General features: G+C 48.2%; 1 protein-coding gene across 5 annotated transcripts in view; it reads left to right on the plus strand.

Annotated features, from left to right (window-relative positions):
- Positions 1–24,204, plus strand: part of maptb (microtubule-associated protein tau b) — a 149,502-nt gene that overhangs the window by 41,967 nt on the left and 83,331 nt on the right. For 3 of the 5 annotated variants that reach the window (XM_038778829.1, XM_038778826.1, XM_038778830.1), the window contains exons 4-5: positions 4,860–4,922; positions 22,232–22,960. In XM_038778829.1, coding sequence (XP_038634757.1) covers positions 4,860–4,922; positions 22,232–22,960 — 792 coding nt within the window. The remainder of the gene's footprint in view (positions 1–4,859; positions 4,923–22,231; positions 22,961–24,204) is intronic. The other 2 variants (XM_038778827.1, XM_038778828.1) reach the window with 2 other exon arrangements.

Genomic DNA, 24,204 nt, shown 5'->3' on the forward strand with positions numbered 1-24,204 from the left:
CTGGGCTAGCGAATTCCACAGATTCACATCTCCATTTTAAATTTACCACCTCTTATCCTAAAATGTCCCACAAGAGGAAGCATCTGCTCCACATCTACTTTATCCATACCTTTAATCATCTTGTAAACCTTAATTTTATCTCCCCTCAGTATTCTAAACTCAAGAGAGTGTGCTCTATATCCCTGTGTTTTCCAGTGTTTCCCCATAATGTACCACTGTTCCCAGTGTGGCATCTCACACATATTGTACACAATATGTTCCATCTATATAGGTCACAGATATGGGTTGAGAGGTGGCAGATTTAAAACTGAGATGAGGAGGAACTACTTCTCGCAGAGGGTGCTGAATTTGTGGAACTCGCTGCCCCATAGTGCGAATCACAGAAAAATACAGTGCAGAAAAGGTCATTCTGCCCATCGAGTCTGCACCACCGCATGAAAGATACCTGCTCTGCCAATTCTAATCCCTTTTGCCAGCACTTAACCCATAGTCTTGAATGTTATGACACGCCAAGTGCTCATCCAGGTACTTTTTAAAGGATGTGAGGCAATCAGCCTCTACCACCCTCCCAGGCAGTGCGTTTCTGACCATCACCACACTTTATGTAAAAAGGCTTTTCCTCAAATCTCCCCTCACCTCCGCCCCTCACCTTGAACTTGACCGACCCATCAACTAAGGGGAACTAAGGGGAATAGCTGGGGTGGAGTCTAAATCATTAAATTGTTTCAAGAACGAGATAGATATATTTTTAATTTTTTTAAATGAATTAAAGGGATATGGGGAACAGGCAGGGGGGTGGATTTGAGACCAGGAAGTGATCAGCCATGAACTGATTGAATGGCAGCGCAGGCTTGAAGGGCTGAATTGCCTACCTCTACTCCCAATTTCTATGTTCCCAAATCCCATTGCTCTCCAGTCCACCCTTAAATTCCTCCAGATTCCATTGTTCCAAATTTTTCTCAATATCCCACTGTTTGTCTAAAGTCCCTATTGACCTGCTGTTCTTGGATATACATCCTTCTTTGTTATACTGTTCACCAGTGTGTCAACTCCATAAGCTACTGTCCTTACTGTGTTCCCGCTGATTACTGTTCCCAGTGTAGTCATCTCCACATCTCACACAACCCCTCTTATGTCCTACTGATCCCTACTGGGTCCCCTCTTTGCCCCATTGTTCCCCAGCTTGTCTCCTCCATATGGGGAATGGTGCCCCAATATATGTCCCCCTTATCATATGCCCCACTATGGATCCAATGTGCCCCCGATATTTATCCCAATATATCTGTGTCCCACCCAGATACCAAGCTCTACCAAATGTGCCCCTATAATAATAATAATATTTATTGTCACAAGTAGGCTTACATTAACCCTGCAATGAAGTTACATGAAAAGCCCCTAGTTGCCACATTCCCGCGCCTGTTCGGGTACACAGAGGGAGAACTCAGAATGTCCAATTCATCTAACAACACGTCTATTGGGACTTGCCGGAGGAAACCATAGGTCCACTGTTCCCCAAAGTATCCACTCTATATAATTTATTGTTCCCCAATCTGTCTTCTCTATATCCCATTTCCTCAGTGTATTCACTCTGTATGAAATGAAATGAAATGAAAATCACTTATTGTCACAAGAAGGCTTCAAATGAAGTTACTAGGAAAACCCCTAGTCACCACATTCCGGCGCCTGTTCGGGGAGGCTGGTACGGGAATCGAACCGTGCCGCTGGCCTGCCTTGGTCTGCTTTCAAAGCCAGCGATTTAGCCCTGTGCTAAACAGCCCCTGCAATCCCAATGCATGCAGAATGCCCTCCACATCCTCCCCACATAACTAACTACACTCGACTATGTCCTCTCTATATTCCATTGTCCTCCACTGTGCCCCCAACTATATCCAACTGTTCCCTTGTCCCCCCTCTATATCCCATTTTTTCCCCAATGTGTGCTCTCTAATTATGCAATTGTTTCCAGTTTGACCCTTCCTATAGCACAGCCAGAACAGAAATAGGAAGATAGGAAGGATCAATGCGGCATGGAGCAGGAGGAAGGGCTTCAGATTTTTGGGAAATTGGCACCAGTTCTGGAGAAGGAGGGACATATTCAAAATGGACGGATTTCCCCTCACCAGGACTGGGATCAATGTCTGGGTGAGGAGGCTGATTAGTGTGATTTGGAGGATTTAAACTAAATGGTGTGGAGCTGGACACTAGCAGGTAAAAGTTGAAATGAAGGAGCAAGGTATCTGAAAGAGTGGGAGTATTGGATAGTATTGGAGAGGCAAGTAGTTCCATATTAGTTAGCAGCAAATTAAGAAATAGTGCAAGGAATACAAAGAGATCTTTCGAATGCAGATACAATATATGATAAATATGGTTAGTGATCTGCAAGCACCAATATCACGTGGGAATAAGATGTAGTCACAATAATGGAAAGGTGGATTAAAAATGGTGAGGACTGTGCTGAATGTTGAAGGACAGAAAGTGATCAGAAAGGATAGGAAATGAAACATAGAAACATAAAAATATAGCATGAGGAGGCCATTCAGCCTGTCAAGCCTGCTCTGTCATTCATTATGATCATGGCTTATAATCCAACTCAGTACATCAGTCCCACCTTCCTAGAAATGAATCGGGTAAACCTTTGCTGCAATCCCTCTGTCGCAAGAACATCCTTCCTCAGATTGTGCACACAATATTCCAGGTGTGGCCTCATCAAAGCCCTGTGTAATTGCAGCTAGACATCCCTCCTCCTGAACTCTATATCTCTATATCTCACTGTTCCCCCGTCTGTCCTCTATATATCCCACTGTTCCCCAGCCTGTCCCCTCTCTATATCCCACTGTTCCCCTGTCTGTCTCCTCTCTATATCCCACTGTTCCCCAGTGTGTCCTCTCTATATCACACTGTTCCCCACCCTGTCCCCTCTGTATATCCCACTGTTCCCCAGTCTGTCCCCTCTCCATATCTCACTGTTCCCCAGTCTGTCTCCTATCTATATCACTCTGTTCTCCAGCCTGTCCCCTCTCTTTATCCCACTATTCTTCAGCCTGTCTCCTCTCTATATCACAGTTTTCCCCGGTGTATCCTCTCTATATCCCACTGTTCCCCAATCTGTCCCCTCTCTTTATCCCACTATTCTTCAGCCTGTCTCCTCTCTATATCACAGTGTTCCCCGGTGTATCCTCTCTATATCCCACTGTTCCCCAATCTGTCCCCTCTCTATATCCCACTGTCCCCAGTGTGTCCCCTCTACATATCCCACTGTTCCGCAGTCTATCCCCTCTCTATATCCCACTGTTCCCCAGCCTGTCTCCTCTCTATATCCCACTGTTCTCCAGTCTGTCCTCTCTATATCCCACTGTTCCCCAGTCTGTCCCCTCTCTATATCCCACTATTCCCCAGTCTGTCCTCTCTATATCCCACTGTTCCCCAGTCTGTCCTCTCTATATCCCACTGTTCCCCAGTCTGTCCTCTCTATATCCCACTGTTCCCCAGTCTGTCCTCTCTCTATATCACACTGTCCCGAGTCTGTCCTCTCTATATCCCACTATTCCCCAGTCTGTCCCCTCTCTATATCCCACTGTTCCCCAGCCTGTCCCCTCTCTATATCCCACTGTTCCCCTGTCTGTCACCTCTCCATATCCCACTGTTCCCCAGTCTGTCCCCTCTCTATATCCCACTGTTCCCCAGTCTGTCACCTCTCCATATCCCACTGTTCCCCAGTCTGTCACCTCTCCATATCCCACTGTTCCCCAGTCTCTCCTCTCAATATCACACTGTTCCCCAGTCTGTCACCTCTCCATATCCCACTGTTCCCCAGTCTGTCCCCTCTCTATATCCCACTGTTCCCCAGTCTGTCACCTCTCCATATCCCACTGTTCCCCAGTCTGTCACATCTCCATATCTCACTGTTCTCCAGTCTGTCCCCTCTCCATATCCCACTGTTCCCCAGCCTGTCCCCTCTCTATATCCCGCTGTTCCCCAGCCTGTCCCCTCTCTATATCCCACTGTTCCCCAGTCTGTCACCTATCCATATCCCACTGTTCCCCAGTCTGTCCCCTCTCCATATCCCACTGTTCCCCAGTCTGTCACATCTCCATATCTCACTGTTCCCCAGTCTGTCCCCTCTCCATATCCCACTGTTCCCCAGTCTGTCACATCTCCATATCTCACTGTTCCCCAGTCTGTCACCTATCCATATCCCACTGTTCCCCAGTCTGTCCCCTCTCCATATCACACTGTTTCCCAGTGTGTCCCTCTCTATATCCCACTGTTCTCCAGTCTGTCCCCTCTCCATATCCCACTGTTCCCCAGCCTGTCCCCTCTCTATATCCCGCTGTTCCCCAGTCTGTCCCCTCTTTATATCCCACTGTTCTCCAGTCTGTCCCCTCTCTATATCACACTTTTCCCAGTGTGTCCCTCTCTATATCCCACTGTTCCCCAGCCTGTCCACTCTCTATATCCCACTGTTCCCCAGCCTGTCTCCTCTCTATATCCCACTGTTCCCCAGTCTGTCCCCTCTCTATATCCCACTGTTTCCCAGACTGTCCCCTCTCTATATCACACTGTTTGCCAGTCTGTCCCCTCTCTATATCCCACTGTTCCCCAGCCTGTCTCCTCTCTATATCACATTGTTCCCCAGTCTACCCTCTCTATGTTGCACTGTTCCCTAGTCTATCCTCTCTATGTTGCACTGTTCCCCAGTCTGTCCCCTCTCTGTATCCTACTGTCCCCCAGTCTGCACCTCTGTAATTTTGTCTGAGTGAATCATATTTGTTGTTTCATTGTTCATTTTGTGATTGATGTTTCGTTCTCTGAATTATTTCTGGACGTGCCTGTTTGGAATTGTTCTGACATTTGAGAAGCAGTGGATCCAGCTGTTGTTACTGCAGCATCCTTGGACCTTTCTTCACAAGAGGTCATCGCAGGTAAGGCTGCCGGCATGCTCTGGATACTTCACTTGTCATCTATCAGTGCTGGAAGGTCTAATAAACCCCAGATTCAGAGATTGAAAGCCAGAGCCAGCTGGCTCATACAATTGCGTTGATCGAAGAATGAGCTTGGTATATATAAAATGGGGTTGAGGGGTATGGCCACTCATTTTAAAATCCTCCATTGAAGTCCCAGTATGGCGTGCTATATATGAGCTGCAATGCCCGTTCTTTTGAAAATGCATCTGTTACTGCAGTCAGGTTTCCTGCAGACTTGACCTGGGTCTCAGGTCAACCTCCTGGCCAATGGTTGGGATTTTCCGGCCCATCCATCCATGGCACGACCTGTCATGGGGAATGTTGCGACCCTGCCAAAAATCTACTGACTCTCAGCAGCACTGGAAGATTTTAGCATATGTTTCAGGCAAACCCAGGAAACAATAATAGGGACATGAAACAAGAGTGTGTTTTTTTCCCCAATTTCTTTGGACTCTACTATTTACTAGCGATACGAATATTGGCAAGGAAGAGAAAGATGTTTGATTGGCAGTCAAGAATCATCCCATTGTAGAGTGGCACACTAGCACAGTGGTTAGCTCTGCTGCCTCAAGGTGCTGAGGACTTGAGTTCGATCCCAGTCCTGGGTCACTGTCCATGTGGAGTTTGCACATTCTCCCCGTGTCTGCGTGGGTCTCACCCCCACAACTCAAAGATGTGCAGGGTAGGTGGATTGGCCACGCTAAATTGCCCCTTAATTGGGGGAAAAAAATGGAGTACTCTAAAAAAAAATTTTTTTAAAGAATCATCCCATTGTTTAATAAAACAATCTCTTTCCAATTTATTATTGAAAGCTGAGACTCTGTGAGAATGTGAGTGATCAATGGTGCGATTGGGGAAGGTGGTGCAGCTGGGAGGTCATATGATGACATGTCACAGATCAATTCCAATCAGAGTTGGTGACACTTTGCTGGGGTTGTCCACCTGTAAATGTCTGTTTCAAGAACAGTTTCTTAAACTACAATTAGAATTATAAAATGGTTGCCTGTAGCTGACCAACCTCAATCCTTTTACTAAACCATAGTTATTGGCATTCCCCTCCTGGGGTGTGCTAATATTGGCATTTCAGTCAGCTGGATAATCCTGGCATGTAGTTACCATGGTGACATACACATCGGATTGAAATTGCCTGACCAATGATATTACATTAAGAGTGAATCATGCTGCTGGAAGCCTCATCCCTAAATGCTGCTTCAGGTTCTTTGTGACAAATTATTTGTGCGTGTGCCTCAATTTAAAAATAACCCAGAAACCAAGCTTTAGATAATTTATTATGAAACTACTGCTGGAAGTTACTTGGGTAAAAGTGATAAAGTTAACTAAAATACAGATACGAAGATCAAAACGCAGATAAAGATACTTAAAGATTAGATTTCAAATCAGTCTGTGTGAGATGGGCAGCACGATAGCGTAGTGGTTAACACAGTTGCTTCACAGCTCCAGTGTCCCAGGTTCAATTCCCGGCTTGGGTCACTGTCTGTGTGGAGTCTGCACGTTCTCCTAGTGTCTGCGTGGGTTTCCTCTGGGTGCTCCGGTTTCCTCCCACAGTCCAAAGATTTACAGGTTAGGTGGATTGGCTATGCTAAATTACCCTTGGTGTCCAAAAAGATTAAGTGGGGTTACTGGGTTGTGGGGATAGGGTGGAGGTGTGGGCTTGAGTAGGGTGCTCTTTCCAAGAGCCAGTGCAGACTCGATGGGCTGAATGGCCTCCTTCTGCACTGTTAAGTCTATGATTCTATGAGATATCAGTGTGGGCTATTGCTTGAGGAGATTTCAAATCAGTCTGTGTGAGATATCAGTGTGGGCTACTACTTGATGAGATTTCAAATCAGTCTGTGTGAAAAAAGACTATGGGCTACTGTTTGATGAGATTTCAAATCAATCTGTGTGAGATATCAGTGTGGGTTATTGTTTAATGAGATTTCAAATCAGTGTGTGAGATATCAGTGTGGGCTACTGTTTGATATTTCAAATCAGTGTGTGAGATATCAGTGCGGGCTATTGTTTGATCAGATTTCAAATCAGTCTGTATGAGATCAGAGCGTACTTTTGTTTGATGAGATTTCAAATCAGTGTGTGAGATATCAGTGCAGATTATTGCTTGAATTATTTATTTCCGGTGGAAGAAGTAGAGTTCGATTTAACAGCTGCAAAGTTGAACAGTTGGAGTTTCCTGCACAGATGTAATTGACAGGTAATTGGTAGGTAATTGATAGATAATTGGTAGATAATTATCGGTGAAGCAGATGATGGGAGACATGCCTCACAAAAATGGCTTTTTATAACCTCTTTCATGCAATCCAAAAACACAAAATGGCTGTCAGACTCTAACTGTCGAATCATGTTTCCATATTAGGTGTTAGGTTAGTCCCGATTGGGAGGAGGAGGAGGGTACAGTCCCATCCACTGTCGTTTTAACCAATTAACCTTTTTAAAGTCCCAGACACTAACTTCAATGGTTCCCATTCTCCCATGTCTCAGAAGATAAGAAGGCTATTCATACCTCTAGGAACGGCACAATGAGTTTCTGTTTACCCTTGTGGAAATGCAAATTAAATTTCAAACATCTTCAGATTTCTGCATTTGTCAACCCCCAATCCACTTTGAGCCTTCTGGAGTATAACCACATTGCAATTGTGAAAGTTCAGATAACTTTTGGCAGGCAACTTTAAGCCTTCTTCTGTCCTTTTCAAAGGAACATTAGCTTCGGTTCACAAAAATCTATAATATCACAACTGCACATTTGTGACTGATGTTTAAGCTGATATTCCAGACAGCTTGCACAATGTTGACCGGCCATCAGGTTTTCCTCAAGCACCCGCCACCAGCTGATTCAATTCACCCACCTGAACTGGCTTCCACTTGAATTGACCATAACCTGCATGCATTTCCAGGTATTCTCCCAATGTGAACATGTAACTTGATAGAATTTACAGTGCAGAAGGTGGCCATTCGTCCCAACGGGTCTGCACCGGACCTTGGAAAGAGCACCTTACGTCTCCACCCTATCCCCATAACCCAGTAACCTCACCTAACCTTTTGGAAACTAAGGGGCAATTTAACATGGCCAATCCACCTAACCCATCTTCGGACTGTGGGAGGAAACCGGAGACCTGGAGGAAACCCACGCAGGCATGGGGAGAAAGTGGAAACTCCACACAGACAGTCATCAGAGGCCGGTATTGAACCTGGGACCCTGAAGCTATGAGGCAGCAGTGCTAACCACTGTGCTACCATGCAGCCCCTGTGCAACCATGCAGCCCTGAAGTGAAGGAAGAAAACCAACCAGTGCTACTGGCAGTATTGTCCAGTCATGCAAGCCGCACCAGATCTCCAGGCCGAACCTATACTCTGGGCCGAACCAAACACGGTAGCACAGTTGTTAGCACTGCTGCTTCACAGCGCCAAAGACCTGGCTTTGATTCCCGGCTTGCGTCTCCCCATGTCTGCGTGGGTTTCCTCCAGCTGCTCCGGTTTCCTCCCACAAGTCACAGAATACTTCAGTGCAGAAGAGAACCTTTGGCCCTTCGGATCTGCACCGACGCATGAAAGGCCCACCTAATCTTACTTGCCTCGAATGTTATGGCGTGCCAAGTGCTGATCCAGGTACTTTTTGAAGGATGTGAGGCAACCTGCCTCTACCACCCTCCCAGGCCATGCATTCCAGACTGTCACCACTCTCTGTGCAAATAGGTTTTTCCTCAAATCCCTCCTAAACCTCCCGTCCCTCACTTTGAACTTGTGTCCTCTCGTAACCGACCCTTCAACTAAGGGGAACAGCTTCTCCCTATCCACCCTGTCCATACCCCTCATAATCCCCTCTCGGAAGGAGCGATCACAATATGGTGGAATTTAAAATACAGATGGAGGGTGAGAAAGTAAAATCAAATACTAGTGTTTTGTGTTTAAACCAAGGAGATTACAAGGGGATGAGAGATGAGAGAAGAACTAGCTAAGGTAGACTGGGAGCTAAGACTTTATGGTGGAACAGTTGAGGAACAGTGGAGAACCTTCCAAGCGATTTTTCACAGTGCTCAGCAAAGGTTTATACCAACAAAAAGGAAGGACGGAAGAAAGAGGGAAAATCGACCGTGGATATCTAAGGAAATAAGGGAGAGTATCAAATTGAAGGAAAAAGCATATAAAGTGGCAAAGATTGCTGGGAGATTAGAGGACTGGGAAATCTTTAGGGGGCAACAGAAAGCTACTAAAAAAGCTATAAAGAAGAGTAAGATAGAGTATGAGAGTAAACTTGCTCAGAATATAAAAACAGACAGTAAAAGTTTTTACAAATATATAAGACAAAAAAGAGTGGCTAAGGTAAATATTGGTCCTTGAGAGGATGAGAAGGGAGTTTTAATAATGGGAAATGAGGAAATGGCTGAGGAACTGAACAGGTTTTTTGGGTCGGTCTTCACAGTGGAAGACACAAATAACATGCCAGCGACTGATAGAAATGAGGCTATGACAGGTGAGGACCTTGAGAGGATTGTTATCACTAAGGAGGGAGTGATGGGCAAGCTAATAGGGCTAAAGGTAGACAAGTCTCCTGGCCCTGATGGAATGCATCCCAGAGTGCTAAAAGAGATGGCTAGGGAAATTGCAGATGCACTAGTGATAATTTACCGATATTCACTAGACTCTGGGGTGGTCCCGGTGGATTGGAAATTAGCAAACGTGACGCCACTGTTTAAAAAAGGAGGTAGGCAGAAAGCAGGAAATTATAGGCCAGTGAGTTTAACTTCGGTAATAGGGAAGATGCTGGAATCTATCATCAAGGAAGAAATTGCGAGGCATCTGGATAGAAATTGTCCCATTGGGCAGACGCAGCATGGATTCGTTAAAGGCAGGTCATGCCTAACTAATTTAGTGGAATTTTTTGAGGACATTACCAGTGCAGTAGATAACGGGGAGCCGATGGATGTGGTATATCTGGATTTCCAGAAAGCCTTTGACAAGGTGCCACACAAAAGGTTGCTGCATAAGATAAAGATGCATGGCATTAAGGGTAAAGTAGTAGCATGGATAGAGGATTGGTTAATTAATAGAAAGCAAAGAGTTGGGATAAATGGGTGTTTCTCTGGTTGGCAATCAGTAGCTAGTGGTGTCCCTCAGGGATCCGTGTTGGGCCCACAATTGTTCACAATTTACATTGATGATTTGGAGTTGGGGACCAAGGGCAATGTGTCCAAGTTTGCAGATGACACTAAGATGAGTGGTAAAGCGAAAAGTGCAGAGGATACTGGAAGTCTGCAGAGGAATTTGGATAGGTTAAGTGAATGGGCTCGGGTCTGGCAGATGGAATACAATGTTGACAAATGTGAGGTTATCCATTTTGGTAGGAATAACAGCAAACGGGATTATTATTTAAACGATAAAATATTAAAGCATGCCGCTGTTCAGAGAGACTTGGGTGTGCTAGTGCATGAGTCACAGAAGGTTGGTTTACAAGTGCAACAGGTGATTAAGAAGGCAAATGGAATTTTGTCCTTCATTGCTAGAGGGATGGAGTTTAAGACTAGGGAGGTTATGTTGCAATTGTATAAGGTGTTAGTGCGGCCACACCTGGAGTATTGTGTTCAGTTTTGGTCTCCTTATTTGAGAAAGGACGTACTGGCGCTGGAGGGTATGCAGAGGAGATTCACTAGGTTAATCCCAGAGCTGAAGGGGTTGGATTATGAGGAGAGGTTGAGTAGACTGGGACTGTACTCGTTGGAATTTAGAAGGATGAGGGGGGATCTTATAGAAACATTTAAAATTATGAAGGGAATAGATAGGATAGATGCGGGCAGGTTGTTTCCACTGGCGGGTGACACCAGAACTAGGGGGCATAGCCTCAAAATAAGGGGAAGTAGATTTAGGACTGAGTTTAGGAGGAACTTCTTCACCCAAAGGGTTGTGAATCTATGGAATTCCTTGCCCAGTGAAGCAGTTGAGGCTCCTTCATTACATGTTTTTAAGGTAAAGATAGATAGTTTTTTGAAGAATAAAGGGATTAAGGGTTATGGTGTTCGGGCCGGAAAGTGGAGCTGAGTCCACAAAAGATCAGCCATGATCTAATTGAATGGCGGAGCAGGCTCGAGGGGCCAGATGGCCTACTCCTGCTCCTAGTTCTTATGTTCTTATGTTCTTATGTAATCTTGTACGTCTCGATCAGGTCACCCGTCAGTCTTCTGTACTTCAGAGAGACATGCTTGTTAGATGAATTGGACATGCTAAATTCTCCCTCAGTGCACCCAAACAGGTGCTGTAGTGTGGCAACTCAGGTTTTTTCACAGTAACTTAATTGCAGTGATACTAATTGTGTTCGTCAGAGACTGCGTTCAAGGCCAGAACATCCTTCCTTAGGTACGGGGCCCAAAATTGCTCACAATACTCGAAATGGGGTCTGACCAGAGTCCTATACAGCCTCAGAAGTATATCCCTGAGTCGGCATGTGGCACAGTGGTTAGCACTGGAACTGCAGCACTGAGGACCCGGGTTCGAATCCCAGCCCTGGGTCACTGTCCGTGTGGAGTTTACACATTCTCCCCGTGTCTGCGTGGGTTTCACCCCCACAACCCAAAGATGTGCAGGGTAGGTGGACTGGCCACAATAAATTGCCCCTTAATTGGATAATTGTGTACTCTAAATTTAAAAAAAGAAGTGCATCCCTGCTCCTGTATTCCTGCCCTCTGTACATGAATGCTAATATTTACATTTGCCTTCTAAACCTGCATGTTAACCTTAAGAGAATCTTGAACTATGACTCCCAAATCCCTTTGTGTTTCTGATTTCTTAAGCCTTTTCCCATTTAGAAAATGATCTATGCCTCCATTCTTCCCACCAAAGTACCAATATGCCGATGGTTACACCAACATATCTGGTTGAATTTGTTCAACTTCCGCTTTCAGTTGCCTACTGTGGAAATGTGGGTCTGTCGTTCCACCTGGTACTTTTGTTAGTTCCAATCTCGCATGGCTTGGTTCATTGAAGACTTCAGTCTATCGTGTGGTTTCAAACGTATTGACTCAGCTGGAATTTTGTTCTGCAAATCTTCCAGTTCAGTTCTGATGTGATCATTTTCCTTCAGCTTGTGCATTTCATTGTACTGACATGGTCAGCAATCATCTTGTGGTTTCCTTGAATATTGTCACCCTCTCTATGGGGTCCTCTGTCTCCTTCGCTCTGGTGTCTTTTTCTGCCTTTTCTTTGGGGTCTTTTGTTGCCCTTTCTCTGTTGGCATGATCAGTGTTACCAGCCCAGGTTTTACACTTGCTCCAGCTGGTATGAGTGGCCATTGCATCCCACTATGATCTGGAACTCAAGATCTTCCTTCTTGCCACAGCATTGGGATCTCAGACTAATTTATCCTCTAGTATGAGTATCGTGCCATCACATCGCCTCAACCTCACTTTTGAGCTTTAATTTTTGGATCACCATTTTGAGCTACTTTGCACAGATCTGTGAAGGTCATTATGCTGCAGGGCACACCAGTGTCAATCTGACACTTCTTGTTCACTTGATACACTCCTTCTGGGGTCATCATTGTAACAGTCACAAACCACTTATCTCATGTAGGCGTAACTGAACCAATCTGTTGTATGGTATGCAGTTCTTCTTCAGACTTTTCTACTGAACTTTCTGGTAGCCATCTGTATGGGCTTGTTTTACAACACTTGTGTGCAAAATGATTTTGCTTCTTACAATTAAAACACTGCTTTCCCCATGCTGGGCAAACCATCTTTTTCCATGTATGCTGTCCTCTGTAGTATTTGTATCCTGTTCTTTGTCTGCAATTGCTTTGCTCTTTCAGCCAGGACTGTCCTTCAGCGTAATGCTCGTCTGCTCTGCCATACGATACTCCAGCTGATGTTTCACAACTTCCGCATATTGACATACATTCACTTTTTGGCATCAGTTTCTCATCTTTCAGTAGACTTGCTCTCATCGAGGGGTCCCTCATGCTAAAACCAATATATTTTTTTAAATAACTTTAGTGTACCCGATTCTTTTTTTCCAATTTCAAGGGGCAATTTAGCATGAATAATTCACCTACCTTGCACATCTTTTTGTGGGGGTGAGACTCACGCAGACAAGGGGAGCAAACTTCACATGGACAGTGACCCGGGGTCGAATCCAGATACTCTGCGCCGTGAGGCAGCAGTGCTCACCTCTGCGCAACCGTGCAGAGCCGGGATTGAACCTGGGACCTCAGCGCCGTGAGGCGGTTGTGCTAACCACTATGCCACCGTGCTGCCCATTAACCAATCTATTTTTAATCAGGTCATCTTTTAGCTGTCCAAATTCACATGATTCTGCCAGCTTAATTACAACTGTCACATATTATTCAATGTTTTAGTTTTCATTCTGAACTCCAGTATTGAATACATAATGTTCATATGTAACATTCAGCCGGCGTTTAAAATGTGAAATCAAGGCTTTCAAAATTTCTGTTGTCTTTTTTCTTTGCTCATCTGGTAGATTTAGAGTGGGGTACACTTTGTAGCAGTCCCTCCCCAGCAGTACTCTTATTGATTCAGGATCGTTAATCGAGTATGTTGTAATCTCCTATTTTGCCATTGTAAGTGGAAAGGCTGCCAGTTCTGACACATATTACTGTTCATTTTGACTGGAGATGGAAATGCGAAGTTTAGAAAATGTTCCATGCTCACTAACCCAGTATTTTCCATCGCTTTCTGAAGATTTGTATTTTTCTTTGAGCCTTTCTGAGCTTTATAATAATCTTCATAAGTTTCACAAGTAGGCTTACATTAACACTGCAATGAAGTTACTGTGAAAATCCCCTCCGGAGTCATCACACTCCGGCGCCTGTTCGGGTACACTGAGGGAGAATTCAGTATGTCCAATTCACATAACAAGCACGTCTTTCGGGACTTAGAACATAGAACATAGAACAGTACAGCACAGAACAGGCCCTTCGGCCCTCGATGTTGTGCCGAGCCATGATCACCCTACTCAAACCCACGTATCCACCCTATACCCGTAACCCAACAACCCCCCCCCCCCCCCCCCCCCCCACCTTACTTTTTAGGACACTACGAGCAATTTAGCATGGCCAATCCACCTAACCCGCACATCTTTGGACTGTGTGAGGAAACCGGAGCACCCGAAGGAAATCTATGCAGACACAGGGAGAACATGCAGACTCCGCACAGACAGTGACCCAAGCTGGGACCCGGGTCCCTGGTGCTGTGAAGCAACAATGATAACCATTGTGTTACTGTGCTGTCCTTTGTTTAATTTATTTTGTCCTTTTCAGCCATTTGTTTGCAGATTTTGAGCTCTCAGTGTCTTCGCTGCACTTTTTCCAGCATTCCAAAATCTATTTTTATCCACTTTTTTACATCAGGTTTCATGCATAAAGGCAGTTATACTTCTTCAGTGTGTACTCAGTGAGAGATTTATTGAACTGGCTAAAAATGGCAGCCTACAGTGCCCGCTTCATGGCAGAGTCACTATGGAAAGCCAGTTAGTCAGGCAGTACAGGATTGCATTTCCAAAACCTAATCACAACCAGTGCCACAGGCCAGAAGGTATGCTCTTCCTCGGTTCATGTCGGTAAAAAAAGGTTTGTACGCAGGCCCAAGCAGGCTGGCAACATTTATCTCACATCTCATTTATCTCATGTCCCTCTATCAGTGGATCTAACCCTCCAGAATTGCTGTGGAGATGCCAGGTTGTCTCCTGTGCACTGCTGGGGGAAAGACATCGGGGCATTATAAAAAAAATGGTTTCTTATTTTCCTTGAATATTTTTATGGATGTTATAGAAACATTGGAAAAGAGGAGAAAAAGCTTATTGGATTCTCAGGGCTGTTGGCGGCAAAAGATCTTGTGATGAAATAATGCATTCAACAGGGAATTTTCACCGAAATTTAAGTTTCTTCCAAACCAAGGTCCTAGAAATGAGGGAGAACATGTGATGACATCACATGAGCCTTGATTCTATACTATCCCCACAAGCACCATGCCTCCTTAGCCCTGGTAGACACCCGGATTATTCCATGCATTTACCAGCAATTTTCCTTCCTGTTTTCTCCAAGGAAACAAGTTCTTCCCAAGTTCAAAGTGAAGAAACGTTTGCCAGTGAGCAAGCTGCGCATAAAATCTGTTATTGTTCAATGGTTGAGTGAAAATGACTCCCGTACCCAAACGTCACTATAGCCACCAGCACTGGAGATTATTTAGGAGACGGATTTATTATCAGAGAATGAGACAGATCACAAATTCTCTGAACAGGCAGAGCATGCACAATTTAATGTTCCAACCGTTTAATGAAAATAAACAAAGTTTGTCAGCTTTGGCCCACTGCTGATGTTAAACATTAAGGGCAGAGTGAGGTGGGCAGGGATAGAGAGAGAGGAGAGAAAGAGTGATAAGCAGATAGAAGGAAAATGAGGATAGTGAAATGAAGGGAGGAGAGTGGAAGAGGGAGAAAGACAAAAGCGAAGGGATACAACAGTAAGAAGAAAGGCGAGGCAAGATAGAGGAAATTAGGTGGGGGGGGGGGGGGAGAAGCAGGTACAGATGGAGATAAAAAGGGAGAAAGAGAGGGGGGAATAGACAACAAGTGAGACAGACCTGAGAGGCTGAGAAAGTGAAGAGGAGACAGTGAGGAAAGGAGGAAGAAAGAGATCGCGGGAGAGAGGAAACAATTATAGAGAAATGAGCAGCTCTGAGACTGGAACCCACTGGGATGACAACGTGACCGTCACTCTAGCAAAACACTGCAGGTGGCCCAGCTGTTTATCATGTTACTCAGTCAGAGCAACCAGTTTCCAAAATACACACACCACTTTAATTCTTGTAAACACTGCATAATAATAGCTTGTCACATCACTGGCATTGCTGCCATCTGGAAATTCAATCCTTTAAAGTGTGAAACTGTCTCCTACATCAACTCACCTCATGAATGGGCTGATTTAGCTCACTGGGCTAAATCACTGGCTTTTAAAGCAGACCAAGCAGGCCAGCAGCACGGTTCGATTCCCGTATCTTATGAGGAAAGGCTGATGGACTTGAGGTTGTTTTCGTTAGAGAGAAGAAGGTTAAGAGGTGACTTAATAGAGGCATACAAAATGATCAGCGGGTTAGATAGGGTGGACAGCGAGAGCCTTCTCCCGCGGATGGAGGTGGCTAGCACGAGGGGACATAGCCTTAAATTGAGGGGTAATAGATATAGGACAGAGGTCAGAGGTGGGTTTTTTACGCAAAGAGTGGTGAGGCCGTGGAATGCCCTACCTGCAACAGTAGTGAACTCGCCAACATTGAGGGCATTTAAAAATTTGTTGGATAAGCATATGGATGATAAGGGCATAGTGTAGGTTAGATGGCCTTTAGTTTTTTTCCATGTCGGTGCAACATCGAGGGCCGAAGGGCCTGTACTGCGCTGTATCGTTCTATGTTCTATGTATCAGCCACCCCGAACAGGTGATGGTGACTAGGGGCTTTTCACAGTAACTTCATTGAAGCCTACTCCTGACAATAAGCGATTTTCATTTTTTATTTTTTCATTTCAAGAGAGATAGCTGAGAGGTACTGGGAGTGGAGGGAGTGAATGGAGGTGGAGGCAGAGAGTGAATGGGGAGGGAGTGATTGGAGGTGGAGGCAGCGATAATGGGTTGAGTGAGTGAATGGGGTGGAGGCAGAGAGTGATGGGGAGGGAGTGAATGAAGGTGGAGGGAGTGAATGAAGGTGGAGGGAGTGAATGGAGGTGGAGGAAGTAAATGGGGGTGGAGGGAGTGAATGAAGGTGGAGGGAGTGAATGGAGGTGGAGGGAATGAATGAGGGTGGAGGGGGTGAATGGAGGTGGAGGGAATGAATGAGAATGGAGGGGGTGAATGGAGTGAATGGGATGGAGTGAGCGAATGGTGATGGAGGGAGTGAATGAAGGAGCAGGCAGTGAATGAAGGAGCAGGCAGTCAATGGGGGTGGAGGGAGTGAATGAAGGTGGAGGGAGTGAATGGAGGTGGAGGGAATGAATGAGGGTGGAGGGAGTGAATGGAGGTGGAGGGAATGAATGAGAATGGAGGGGGTGAATGGAGTGAATGGGATGGAGTGAGCGAATGGTGATGGAGGGAGTGAATGAAGGAGCAGGCAGTGAATGAAGGAGCAGGCAGTCAATGGAGGTGGAGGGAGTAGTTTGGGGAGGGAGCGAATGGGGGAATATCAAAACTGAAGCAACTTTTCTGGTGTAAATGTGAAGATGTGGGAAGGTCCTGAGAGTGACACACCGTGTGCTGGAGCACCGCCCCCTAAACGATGCCTGCCTCACCCGGCCTATCAGGGACAGTACTACGGGAATGTACATGTCAATTACTCTGCTGAGCCAATCACAGAGGGGGCTCTTTGTGACACATCAGCGGTCACTGTGCTGTCAGCAGCAACACGCAACCAGCCCACAGCCCACCCGCAACCCACCCACAACCGGCCTGCAACCAGCCCTCAGCCCGCAACCCACCCACAACCCGCCTGCAACCAGCCCGCAGCCCACCCACAACCCGCCTGCAACCAGCCCGCAGCCCACCCACAACCCGCCTGCAACCAGCCCGCAGCCCACCCACAACCCGCCTGCAACCAGCCCGCAGCCCACCCACAACCCGCCTGCAACCAGCCCGCAGCCCACCCACAACCCGCCTGCAACCAGCCCGCAGCCCACCCACAACCCGCCTGCAACCAGCCCGCAGCCCACCCACAACCCGCCTGCAACCAGCCCGCAGCCCACCCACAACCGGCCTGCAACCAGCCCGCAGCCCACCCACAACCCGCCTGCAACCAGCCCCCAGCCCGCAACCCACCCACAACCCGCCTGCAACCAGCCCCCAACCAGCCCGCATGCGCCCACCCACAACCCGCCTGCAACCAGCCCGCAGCCCACCCACAACCCGCCTGCAACCAGCTCCCAGCCCGCAACCCACCCGCAACCCGCCTGCAACCAGCCCCCAACCAGCCCGCATGCGCCCACCCACAACCCGCCTGCAACCAGCCTGCAACTGCAGCCAGTCCGCATCCTCAACCAGCCCCACCCCCAGCACCGGGGCAGCCCCCCCCAGCACCGGGGCAGCTCACCCCTAGCACCGGGACAGCCCAGCACCGGGACTGCCCAACCCCAGCACCGGGGCAGCCCACCCCCAGCACCGGGGCAGCCTCCCCCAGCACCGGGGCAGCCCCCCCAGTGACTCTGCCTCTCCCCAGCACCGGGGCAGCCCACCCCCAGCACCGGGGCAGCCTCCCCCAGCACCGGGACTGCCCAACCCCAGCACCGGGGCAGCCCACCCCCAGCACCGAGGCAGCCCCCCCCAGCACCGGGGCAGCCCCCCCAGTGACTCTGCCTCTCCCCAGCACCGGGGCAGCCCACCCCCAGCACCGGGGCAGCCCACCCCCAGCACTGGGGCAGCCCACCCCCAGCACCGGGGCAGCCCCCCCCAGTGAGGCTGCCTCCCCCCAGCACCGGGGCAGCCCACCCCCAGCACCGGGGCAGCCCACCCCCAGCACCGGGGCAGCCCCCCCCAGTGACTCTGCCTCTCCCCAGCACCGGGGCAGCCCACCCCCAGCACTGGGGCAGCCCCCCCCAGTGAGGCTGCCTCCCCCCAGCACCGGGGCAGCAACCCCAGTGTCCCTGGGTTCATTGTGTGGGAGTGAAGATGGATATTCATCTCCTCAAATCCCCGTAGCAGCCATTCGCCAGCTTTACGTTTTTAAACGGTGTACTAATCAGCACCCGCATGACCACTTGCTGGGGTGAAAGTTAGAACATGGGAAGGCCATTGGATACAGGATAGTTTCCGTTAATGTTATGGAGATTGGCCTTACGTGGTGATTATTTGTTTCTCGCCATGCCATGGCGGGATCCTGACTTCGCCAACGGGAGCGAGCCAGTTAGACTGCAGACTGATTGGCACCCAGCACGGTTCTAAATTTTGGCCTCTCCCATGATCTAACGGCCATAACGCGCTCTCACTCAAGCATAATGAGGTCATAGAATTGCTCCCACTATGTGTGAGGGGTGGAGAGGGAGAGAGTATGTTTAAGGTGCGGAAGAGCGAGTATGTGCGAGGGATGGACAGGAAAAGAGTGTGCGTGAGGAGTGGATAGGAGGAAAGAGTGCATGAGGGTTGGCGAGGAAGAGAGAGTGTGCGCGAGAGCTGGAGAGGAAGAGAGAGTGTGCGCGAGAGCTGGAGAGGAAGAGAGAGTGTGCGCCAGAGCTGGAGAGGAAGAGAGAGTGTGCGCGAGAGCTGGAGAGGAAGAGAGAGTGTGCGCGAGAGCTGGAGAGGAAGAGAGAGTGTGCGCGAGAGCTGGAGAGGAAGAGAGAGTGTGTGCAGGGGCTGGAGAGGAAGAGACCGTGCAAGGGCTGGAGAGGAGGAAAGCATGCATGAGGATTGGATAGGAAGAACATAGAACAGTACAGCACAGAAAAGGCCCTTCGGCCCTCGATTTTGTGCCGAGCATTGTCCGAAACCAAGATCCAGCTATCCCACTCCCTGTCATTCTGCTGTGCTCCATGTGCCTATCCAATAACCGCTTGAAAGTTCCTAAAATGTCCGACTCCACTATCACAGCAAGAGAAAGTGTGTGAGGGGTGGGGAAGAGGGAGAGTGTGCGAGGGCTGGAGAGGAAGGGAGAGTGTGTGCAAGGGGTGAAGGAAGAGTGGGTATGTGCGAGGGAAGAGAGAGTGTGGGAAAGGGGTGGAGGGAAGAGAGGGTATGTGCGAGGGAGGAGAGAGTGTGGGCAAGGGGTGGAGGGAAGAGAGGGTATGTGCGAGGGAAGAGAGAGTGTGGGCAAGGGGTGGAGGGAAGAGAGGGTATGTGCGAGGGAGGAGAGAGTGTGGGCAAGGGGTGGAGGGAAGAGAGGGTATGTGCGAGGGAAGAGAGTGTGGGCAAGGGGTGGAGGGAAGAGAGGGTATGTGCGAGGGAGGAGAGAGTGTGGGCAAGGGGTGGAGGGAAGAGAGGGTATGTGTGAGGGAAGAGAGAGTGTGGGCAAGGGGTGGAGGGAAGAGAGGGTATGTGCGAGGGAGGAGAGAGTGTGGGCAAGGGGTGGAGGAAGAGAGGGTATGTGCGAGGGAAGAGAGAGTGTGGGCAAGGGGTGGAGGGAAGAGAGGGTATGTGCGAGGGAAGAGAGAGTGTGGGCAAGGGGTGGAGGGAAGAGAGGGTATGTGCGAGGGAAGAGAGAGTGTGGGCAAGGGGTGGAGGGAAGAGAGGGTATGTGCGAGGGAAGAGAGAGTGTGGGCAAGAGGTGGAGGGAAGAGAAGGTATGTGCAAGGGAAGAGAGAGTGTGGGCAAGGGGTGGGTAAGCAATGGGCAAGAGAGGGTATACGGGGTGGGCGCGGTCCCCAAAACTGATGCTGAGCACAGGACCCCACAAAGTGTAAATCCACCTCTGCTGTATTGGGTAAGCAATGGGTCTGGAGGAAAGGGCTTTGGGTAAGCAATGGGTCTGGAGGAAAGGGCCTTGGGTAAGCAATGGGTCTGAAGGAAAGGGCCTTGGGTAAGCAATGGGTCTGGAGGAAAGGGCCTTGGGTAAGCAATGGGTCTGGAGGAAAGGGCCTTGGGTAAGCAATGGGTCTGGAGGAAAGGGCCTTGGGTAAGCAATGGGTCTGGAGGAAAGGGCCTTGGGTAAGCAATGGGTCTGAAGGAAAGGGCCTTGGGTAAGCAATGGGTCTGGAGGAAAGGGCCTTGGGTAAGCAATGGGTCTGGAGGAAAGGGCCTTGGGTAAGCAATGGGTCTGGAGGAAAGGGCCTTGGGTAAGCAATGGGTCTGGAGGAAAGGGCCTTGGGTAAGCAATGGGTCTGGAGGAAAGGGCCTTGGGTAAGCAATGGGTCTGGAGGAAAGGGCCTTGGGTAAGCAATGGGTCTGGAGGAAAGGGCCTTGGGTGCTCAGGAAGAACAAGAAAGGTGAGTTCAAAGAAACAACATTTCCGTGATGTCTGCCCGAATAACTGATGGTGTATTTTCCAACCTCAGAATCATTCTAAACCCACGGAGCAGACATGCCCTCAGCATTCACTTTTTGTGTTTAGACAATGTGATCCAAAGCCAGGTTTTATTATTACCTGATATCTGCACAGACATTCCCCAGAGATGGTAAATATTTAAAACAATAAGGTCAAACTTAATAAAATAACGCAAAGTGGTTCAGGGCTTAGGTGAAACTGAAACTTTAATACACATTAATCACAAAGGCTAACTCACTATCCATTAGGCTGGAGCTAGTTTACTGAACTAACTGAAGTCATTCAGAATAAACAGTGCTGTAGCTCACAGCCCAGGGCAAATGGATAAGGTCCAAATCAACCTCCTTAATGAAAGGGAGTTCCCAAACTGATCCAAAGTTGATTGAAATTCAGGAAGCGTGTGGGCATTTTCATTAAAGGTCAGGACTGCACAAATCGGCTCTCTGTGGGTACATTTTCTCGCGCATGGACTGAAGTTTCTTCATTCAAACCAGCCCTCATACTGCCAGATCAGTCAGCTAATAAACATAGTGTCACTCACTCACACCCTCAGGTCACACCACCTCAATTGGGATCAACGTCTGGGAGGAGGAGTGTCTGAGGAGGTTCCTGAAGGGTGTTGGGGGGAGTGGGGGGAACATTGTAGGGGGAGTGGTGCTGGGGTGAGGGGGTAATGGGATACTAAGGTGTCTTGGGGGGGGGGGGGGGGTTACTTGGGGGGTTGAGGTGACTGGGAGGTGGGATATTGGGGAGAACGTTGTGACAGAGGTAGAGGAGTGTCTGGGGGAGCAGCTGTGTCTACGCAAACAATTGTTTGCCAAGCTCTAAATCACTCAATGTATTGTTTGTTCTCACAACTCAATGTGTTTATTGTCTGCCCATTTGATAACCCATTGACTCCATTCTATGTATTATTGACCTTTGCACTTTGACAACATATTATTCCAAAGGCTGGTGGGTAAGGGGCCTGGGAACGGCCTGCAGCCCTCGACCTAGCCTCAAGGTGGTGAACAAGGAGCCTGAAGGCTGCCATGTCTATTGATTTTCCTTCCTCTTTTTGGGAAGATGCTGATTATTTCTCGGAGCTGCTGACATGTTCTCCCAGTCCTTCCAACAGGAAGAGGATGCACAGCTGGCAAGAATCGGGAAGGAGCTGGATGGAATGATAAAGAGGCAACTGATTGCACAGCCACGCATTCTTCTTTTTAAATTTAGGATGGGGCTGCTTTCCTCCCCTGTATCAGATTTTCACCAGATATTTTCTCCATTAAATTGCGGCCTTTACTTGTCTAACCACAGCCGGTGTTGAGGTTCAGCAGAGCCACAAGCAACAGAGTATCATCGAGCAGATGGAGGCTGAGATAGGTCCGAATGAGCAAACTAGTCCAATTCTGCAGGAATCACCTGTACCCTTGAGCACTGTATGGACTGAGGAGGTTGTGGCTATAACACCTTCAGTCACTGAGGAGGCACTGCTTACTTTGGACAGTCCACAGGCATTAGAAGTTGTTGTGCCTGGGCTGGAAGTTGCAAGCTTTGGATTTGAAGAGAGACAAGTCAATGAGGAAACAGAACATCTTTATATGGATCACAAAGTTCTACTGATCTCAGAGCAATCAATGGACCAGGAACTGACTGAGAGTAAGGAACTGGAAATGGGAGAACTTTCTCCTGAGGCCATTGGATCATTGCGCTTGGTTACTGGAGATGACGCAAGGGAATCAACAGAAGGGACCTTGACAGAAGGAAGTGTTCAAGAGGCTGAGTCTGAGCTGGAAGCTACTGCAGACCCAAAACTAAGCGAAGAAAATGAGTGTGTGGAGGGCCTGGGCGATACTGAATTCAGAGAGTCACACGAGGAAGCCCAGCTTACAGGTGCCGAACGTGGAGCAGTAAACCAGGTGGCAGAGGCTGAAATCCATCAGCCAAAACCAGCCACCCAGGGGAGAGAAGTGAGCCCTGAGCAACCACAAACACTGGAATTTCAGAGAGGTGACTTTGAAGGTCTACCAGTGCCAGCAGTGAAAGGTTTGTCCCTTCCTTTCTGTCCTCTCAGCACCTTCTCCCCATCCCGCTCTATCGACACGCTCTGCCTCTTGCTCTCTCTTTCTGCTGCCTGGAATTCCCAAAACCGGAACTGTTGCCTCGCACTCTCACTTTTGGCTTCGAACTCCAGTTGCTTTCTTCTACAGGCCTCCTCTGCTGCATGGTGTCGCATTGCATGTGTGACTGTCACATCCTGTGTCCTTCACCTGTTTTCTCTGTGCCTCCTTCTCACAGTGACACCCAAAACACACATTGTACTTTTGTTACATTCTCTGTCACAGCTTAGCTCTGTTAGGCATTAAGAACTGTGATTACTCAACAAACAGCAGGGGAAAAGGGAACTAGATACTGAGAGCACGGGCGCAAGTGTCAGTCCCAGGAATGTGCTGGAGGCCGAGATTCAAGCGAGTCCCTGCCATTTTGAGAATGCCCTCTTTAACAATTCAGGACCCCACTGAACCAGTGCCTCGGAGGCAGTGAGGTGCTGTGACTGATGGTAGCTTCCACTGTCACTGCAGCACAAAATCAGACCATTCCCTTTCCTCAGGGAGACACTACCCCGGGAGAGGAAAATGGGGTAGGGGTGGAGTTAGCTGAACAGGAGCATATTGGAGCAGACATAGGGTGATAGTCGCCATGTAGGGGAGCCTGGGATAAGCAGTGGGAAGCTGAGGCTGTGTCAAGGCTTGAATTCTGCTGTTAATTGATGACAAGAGCTGGTTGAAATCCTGATTAACTAACAAACGTTTCCATAAGGAGGTAGAAAGAAATTACCTTTTTATCTGATTGGCAATTGGTTTACACAAGAGATTCTAGTAGCAAACTCAGAACAACTGCAACCAGTAGAGTAGAGCTCAGGAGAGGCAATAGCTGGCCACACAGTTACTTCTCACTCAGAACTATGCAGACACACACCTATCAGAGAACAAGCTAACTCTGCTCTGCACCCATAGAGTCAGACCCTGCAGGACCTGATCATCATATTGATGATTGATTGTCCTCACTGTGCGTATGCCAGACAATGGTATTGAATATAAATTGTCAGTATGAGCACAGCAGTGGGATTCTCTAACTCACAGAGACTCTGCCAGGGACCTGTCCCTGCTCAAATCCTTTCTCCCCAAATAGAACATAGAACATAGAACAGTACAGCACAGAACAGGCCCTTCGGCCCTCAATGTTGCGCCGAGCCATGATCACCCTACTCAACCCACGTATCCACCCTA

This window comes from Scyliorhinus canicula, chromosome 19, assembly GCF_902713615.1.
Source record: "Scyliorhinus canicula chromosome 19, sScyCan1.1, whole genome shotgun sequence".
NCBI classification, from domain to species: Eukaryota; Metazoa; Chordata; class Chondrichthyes; order Carcharhiniformes; family Scyliorhinidae; genus Scyliorhinus; species Scyliorhinus canicula.